General features: G+C 37.4%; 1 protein-coding gene across 1 annotated transcript; it reads right to left on the bottom strand.

Moving 5' to 3' along the window:
- Positions 1-564: 564 nt before the first annotated feature.
- LOC107736822 (derlin-1) lies at positions 565-7,252 on the bottom strand. The gene is made up of 8 exons (XM_016548168.1): positions 6,901-7,252; positions 3,898-4,009; positions 2,976-3,040; positions 2,624-2,650; positions 2,083-2,178; positions 1,945-1,997; positions 1,711-1,821; positions 565-1,492 (listed from the first exon to the last, which is right to left on the bottom strand). Exons 1-8 carry the CDS (start codon positions 7,051-7,053, stop codon positions 1,351-1,353), a joined length of 759 nt encoding a protein of 252 aa, XP_016403654.1. The 5' UTR covers positions 7,054-7,252; the 3' UTR covers positions 565-1,350.
- Between the last annotated feature and the right edge of the window lie 6 nt (positions 7,253-7,258).

Below are 7,258 nucleotides of genomic sequence, written 5' to 3'. Positions count from 1 at the left end.
TACTGTACTGCTACCAAGAATCCTGCTTGCTCTTTATAAGAACCAGTCTGCTGTAATTCAATAAAACACAACTGACTGATAACCTGTTCCGAGTCTCATTGTTTACACGACAGTAGCATGGCCAAAGTAGAATTTCAGAAAACAGAGCTCAGTTTCATTAGGAGCTGCTAATTTTCTTACATTAAATTGCTGTTCAGGATGCTGCAAAATTTAAATGTAACTTTAAGGTGCTTGTCTCCGGTGTGTGTCCCTCAAGACACTTTGAAATCAATGTACTCAAATTAGAGAGCACAGTTGCCGTTTACAGTTTATTTGTAGCATCGGCAACTGAAAAAGCACTCAATGAAATGGCAATAATGAAGCACTAGAAATGTAATCTGAACATTTCAGTAAACATTGTGGTTCAGAACTGTAGTAACTTGACAAGGATTTTGGCAAGAGGTCACTTTGTATAACTTTGATGTGACCGTATCTCTATTATATACCATATGCACATAAATGTATCTTTTGCAAAGCACCTTTATCCAAACAACGTGTTGAGGGACATAATATCAAATCAATGTCATTTAGTGCATACTAAATAAAAAATGATAGCACTGAAAGTGATAAATATAACTTCCAGTGTACAAATAATTATAAAACTTTATCTGTTCCTGTCAGAAAATTTTTAGATATCATGAGTATGTATCACAAGATAAATGTTAAGTTTAATCATCAGTAATGTGTGAAAAGTTCATGGCAGTTTTACTGTAAATGGTTTGATTGATAAACTTTACTCAAGGCATATAAACCTATAAAACAAACAGATGGAAATATCCATACATGTATAAAAGCACTTTCATGTGCATGTTATGATTGTTAATTCAGTTAATTAATAAGAAAAATTACAATAAATTTAACCTAATTTAGACAAATGAGGTGATAAAGAAAAAAACCTTTCTAGATTTAAAGTCCATGACCATTCCCAAACAACCATGCTAACAATCTACAATGAACATTTCATGGCGAAATTAATCAGCTACATTTGACTGTGAGCAAGTAACATGAATACACTGAAAGATGCAGTCATATTATGGGAAACACCATCAAAGTTCCCTGAATTTTCTACAATTACGGCAACTCTGCTACTGCACATATTTTTTGCAGAGTTTCTGTACACACTGTGAAACTCAATAACAGTGTGATATGACATTGAGAGTAATAGGAAAATACGTAACGCTGGAAAGGAGCCCCGTCACTTTTCCTTGTGGGTCAGAAGAAATGCAACAAACCCAATACATAAAATCCATATTCTGCAGCATTGATGTTAGAAGTTTCTGAATTTATCCATTGATGCAAGAGTCAAAGGCTTCAGTCATCCCCCAGCCGAAAGCCTTGACCCCAGTTATGGCGCCCACCTCCACCTCCTGGCTGCTCTTGGGGCACAGGTCTCCTGCTTGGAGGAACGCCGAATCCAGACACCCCACCTCGTCGATTTGGGAACATCTGGTACCTGAGGAGAAAAGAAAAGAAAAGAAATGATAGGAAAAATATGACAATAAAGCATAACGGTATCATTTTTAAGGCGTTTAATAATGCACTAAACCCTTAATAACTCCTAACTTGTTACTTTCATTCAGCTATTAATTCATATATTAATAAACAGGCACTTCATTCATATCAGCACTGCTTGCATATTACAGCAGAATAACAGGAAGGAAATAAACTCACAGGAACTGTGGGGTGGAGAGGAAGGACCTGCCACCCAGGTCCATGGGGTATTTAAACATCAGAAAGAAGTAAAGGTGGCCAACTAAGTTCCCAATCAGCTCGTTGACAATGCTGAAGAAAGAAATAGGTTATTATTACAATTATTATGCTACTGCGATGACTCGTTGTGTAACATTTTCATCAAATGACTATGACATTTGAACATTAATCTGTGTGAGGCAAAAAGATTCTTACGAGCCACCGATGATATAGTTGAATCCCAGAATGACCCAAGGAAGATAACAAGCCTGTGTTAGTGTGAACATGAACAGGTTTTAGTGTACATCAGTATATCATATAAAAACATACTGCATTTAATAATGCACTGAATACCTTGAATCTGGTGCCGAACCAGAAAGATACAATCATGTCACGATTTAGCTGAGCCCAGACGTACAGAACAGACATGATCAAGGGGATCATCAGGAGCTGCAAAACACAAAAAAGCCAATATTTATGAACAAATGAATAAGGAAATAAAAATTCAAATGCAACATAACAGAATTTTCCTTAAAAAAAAAATTAAGATAAAAGATGCTTTTAAATGTCATGCAATGGTCCTTAAACAACTAATAGGATACATATAAAAGCTTAATTAACTCCATGAGTGCAGAAAATGCTCATAAATCACACAAGGTTATCATTTCGATTAAGCAGCACAAAGTTTCAGATGATGTTAGAAAGACAAAAACTACTTTGAGAACATTAAATGATGATTTACACCAAATACGAGTGGCAAAGTTTAGCCTAATAAGTTAGAAGATAGCTTCATTATTTGACTTCTTAATAGATATCCGACACATTACTAAGTGCCAATCGCACAAAAAGTGGAAAATTCACATTTTAGAAAAAGGAAGAAAAGCAACTGACTAACCTGCATGTCCATCATTAGACCTGTTATCTGAATTATAAATGTTAAGGAAAGATAAAAGCTGTGTGTCAAAGGAAAATGAACATGACTCCTAGAAAAGCTTTTTCTCGCTGAGTGGACGCTGCATAGAATGGAAACCACATCTTCAGAGGATATTAAATCATTTAATGCAATATACTAAAATGCTGAATTCAGCACATCACATTCATTACTCATTCACTGTTAATGTGGGTATGCGCTGTACAGACGCAAATCATTTAATGACAATGACTAATCACTTGTTTGCATTGCACTGAATGACACATTTAATCTTTTAAAATATTACAGTATAATGTGTACAGGACAGAAAGGATACAACAATACAAATCCAGTTGAACAGAAGCATGAACATGTAGTCTGCTGGTCTTCCATCAAAAGCTCCTGTGAAAGGGAGAAGAGATGATGAGATGTCACATCCCATAGTAATCATCATTTCACTTCCTGATCAAAAAAAGTTTTACACAAAGAACAGTATTTGTATGTCATATTAACAAGTCATATTATAAGACTAATAAACACTATTTTATTTTAAATGAAGTGGGTAACCTCACAGGGGCTGCCATTTTGAATTTCTGATTGGCTGAATGCTTCTTTCTTTATATAAGTAACCTCCCTATTATTGGACATTTTCACTCATGGAATAGAATTAATCATGGCTATAAATAGAGCATTTTTACAAGGGGCATTGTAAGTGAAAACTTGTGATGCTGCATCCACACCACTAGGTGTCAGTATAAAGGCCCATTCACACCAATAATGATAACTATAAAGATAACTATAACAATAACTAAATTACCGTCCACACCAACAGACCATAACACCGTTTAGTCTAAGAGCATGGTGCAATTTTGTTGTCTGTTGCTTTATGTGCTCTTTAAAGTCGGGTGGATTCTGCCCGGCTGTCAATGTTTTTTTATCATTCTGAAAGTGAACAAAAACTATTCTGAAAGTCATTCCAACAATATTGTTCCTCTGTTGTTATATATGGGAACAGTAAGTCCACACAACAGTTTCAAACCAAATTTTCCAGCTGATAAAAACATCGACAGCCAATCAAAATCCACCTGACTTTAAAGAGCTTAAGCATTTAAAGCAGCAGATGACAGAACTGCAGTTAAGATGACTGTTGTATCGTACGTAGCCCAACTTAAACAAAAAATGCTGAGTGCACTTTTAAGTCCAGTCAGATATTATTTTAATTAAAGGATGATTAATACATTTTAGGGAACAGAAGCTACCTGTTTCAAGCCTCGTGGAGTACTGGTAGAGGAAATACAAATTAACCAGGTATAGAAAACCCGTCCCTGGGCCAACTGGGAAATAGAACGTTGCAGATATCGGTCTCCATATCTGTTGAGAGAACACAGAAAAAACATTAGTAACTTGACGCAGATTACTGTTGGAGATGCCCATCGATTCTGGCCTATTGAAAGAGATGTATCAAAGTACTTCTTGGTAGTCTTTTTTTAAGACTCTTAAAGGGATAGTTCACCCAAAAAAAGAAAGCTCTGTCATTATTTACTCATCGTCATGTTGTTGTATGTATGTATGTCTTTCTTCTGTGGAGCATAAATGAAGATGTTTGGTTACCAACATTCTTCAAAATATCTTCTTTTGTGTTATGCAGAAGAATGAAAGTCATACAGGTTTGGAACGGCATGAGGATGAGTAATCAGTATTATACTATTATCCCTTTAAACTGAAGTAAAAGTACAGAAAACCAACAGGCACTGAGAATATCCAGCAAGCACCATTTGTATGCAGTCACCAGCACTGGCTGAAAATGATGAAAAACGGAGTGGCTACCATGCTTGCACTGCAGATTTGATTCCCCGCACTTTCTGGACTCATTATCCAACTGCAGCTATTACACCAGACATCATGCTCTGAGAGGAACAGACACTCATCTGGTCTGTTATCCAGATTTTTCGGTAAACAACAAACATGCACCCCTGCACACAATTTTTTAACACTCTCCGGTGTCTAATTTGCTCTCAACATGCACATGCTGCACACCTTATTGCTCTCTATAGTCCCCGGCTGTCTCATTCTCCTCCCTTTCCCTGTATCCCTCTCTCACTTCTAGCGCTTTCTCTCCTCCCTCCAGCACACACAGAAACTCTGAGCTAGCAGGTTTTTTTCGGTCTGGGGGCTGTGAATCCGCTGAGCAGCAATGCTTTGATGTTGGCGTCTGAACTGGCTCTGCAGTAGCCAGGCAGTCCAACGGCCCCCTCACGCACTGCAGTATAAATCATGCCAGCTCACTTGTGTGGAGAGGTGACCTCTGTAGACTGCAGCACAGAGAAAAGTGGGTTAAAAAGCACAGCAGGATTGGTATGCCGCTAGAGGACAGGGAGAGGTTTGTTTGGCCGCTTCTCAACAGCTAAATGGTTCCTGGTTTATGGTTTAATAGCAGGGTATGCTCTGAAAGTGGGTGATATCACTCATTTTGCTTATCTGCAGTATCCTGTGTGCAATGTATTTCCGCACTCCATAGCTGTGTTTACTTCCTATATATGTGCCATAATACAGAAGAAACCTGTACTGGCAGGATAGAGGTCATGAAACGTTAGCTAATAGTGAGCAGACAGGAGCTGAGTTTAGAGCATGTTCAAAGGGAGTGGATAAATCACAGAAATACCATGTAAAAATGAGCTTTATGTTTAAGATCCTAAATTACAACCAAAATTGCAGCTACAAAAATGAATCAATTAGTCATTAGCAGAGGTCAAATTACTCTGTGTCTGAATTCCAGGCGCATCACTCATGAAAACTGGCATGGGAAACAGATTCAAAGCAATAATGCTGCCATTTACAAACTAGACAAGCCAAAGAAATGTGGGTTTCCAAATACATATTAAAATAACTTCTAGGGGGCTTTACTTCTTAAGAAGTGGTGCATTGCCACAGTTTATGAGCTGCATGACAGCTGTTTAAGAGAGGGGTTTTCAATCTTTTACATGCCACAGACCCCCAAATATGATAATCCTCTCACAAGGGACTCCCATCCTAAAGTTGAAAAGACAGCTATATTTTTTATGTATAAATACTCAATTTATACTGTGAAAAAATAAGATTATAAATCTGTGTAAAATATTATTTGGAAAATATTTATGTATTTGTTTTACATAACATTATCACATTTCCCCTACTCATAGTACTGCTGCATTGTTAGATTAATTCTTTTTTTTAATTTTTTTTTATTTATTTTAATCAAATTGGTGCAATAGTAATAAGGATGGAATTAATGGATACAAATGTTTCTTACAAACATTCATCTGTTGTTTTACACTTGTAGCCCACAAACAAATAGCTTTGCGCCACCTGGTGGAAATTACTGCAACCGAAAAAAATAAATATTATATTTTTGATAGTTAATAAATGACCATGCTTAATTACATATTTTAATATATTTACAATACTTATCTTACAGTTTAGGCAGACTGTCAGAATTAGGCATTAGAAAAGCCGTCCTCCGTAATGAGGACAACAGAACACCATTATTTATATTATATGTCGCAAAACTTTTCCTAATTAGGTATAGCAAATAAGGTTAAAATATTTACCATCACATTGAGAAGCAGTGCTTGTGGAAGGAAAAAAATTAATTGGGCAGCCCACGAAAAGCCTGTTGTCCCGGAAGTAGCCTCAGACGCGTTCTCGGCTGTCATTGGTTGAACAGAGCAGGCTGGGACGAGTTCAAAGTTACTGCTTTTTTTTTTTTCTGTGGCTGCGCAACTTTTGATTCAAATGGCGTTTCCTGTCTTTCAATACTACAATATACCGCCAGTATAACATTCTAATGGTGACGTACAGATGGAGGGTGCGATTATGCTAAATAAATTAGGATACTGTCGATGCATAAATAGCACGTGTTAACGCTCTTAGCCATTATTTACCATTCTCATTCTGCATAATCATAAAGCATCGTATTAAGTATTCGTATTCGCTTCGACAACCTTTAAATACCTAACATTCAGACTTCCTAAAGTACAACAAAATATTATATAACAAACCACGTAATTTAGGCAATCATGTGCATGAGATTTTGAACAACTAGACTGCTGACTTTATACACTGATCAGCAAACCTTCTCGGTTCACTACAGCACTGTTCTCCTGTAACGCAGTCCATGTGTGGGCATCAGTTTAACGTTACTTCGGTACGAGGCCTACAACAAGGCCTTGTCATCGCAGCTGTTGTCTAAAGTCTCCGTTCTGTTGAATTTAATGTAAACCTACCTGGAATTTATGAAAGAAAGCCTCCGGCCATAACACAAGGTACATAGGACTGATTAATCCCAGTTTTCCTATTAGCGGCACTGCAATTGAGCCAGCAAACCAGTAACGAGTGATGAAAGGGATGTTTTTAAACCAGTCCCCGATATCTGACATCTTGCCATATGATTAGAAAGCCTGGAGATTCTCTGTGGGTTCTCCGCCGATGCGGGTTAGGAAAACGAGTCTGTGAACACAAGGCAGAAATGCTGCTTCAGTCTTCTTCTATTTTGGTTCAGTTAACGTTACTATGGTGTACGCACTCCTTCCCCGTTTGGTTTACATGACGTGGCCGCGTACAGACGCGTCCTTGTTGCGATTT

The sequence above is a fragment of the Sinocyclocheilus rhinocerous genome, unplaced genomic scaffold, assembly GCF_001515625.1.
Source record: "Sinocyclocheilus rhinocerous isolate Xijiao unplaced genomic scaffold, SAMN03320098_v1.1 C37019797, whole genome shotgun sequence".
Classification (NCBI taxonomy): Eukaryota; Metazoa; Chordata; class Actinopteri; order Cypriniformes; family Cyprinidae; genus Sinocyclocheilus; species Sinocyclocheilus rhinocerous.
Note: the sequence above shows the minus strand (reverse complement) of the source record. Positions and strands in the feature narration are given on the sequence as shown.

Coding starts and splice junctions, on each gene's coding strand:
- LOC107736822 (XM_016548168.1), bottom strand. CDS start 7,053: ATGTCAGATATCGGGGACTGGTTTAAAAACATCCCTTTCATCACTCGT. Junction 4,010..6,900: donor CTTTCTTTCATAAATTCCAG/GTAGGTTTACAT, acceptor TTCTCTCAACAG/ATATGGAGACCGATATCTGC. Junction 2,179..2,623: donor GTCTAATGATGGACATGCAG/GTTAGTCAGTTG, acceptor TGTGTTTTGCAG/CTCCTGATGATCCCCTTGAT.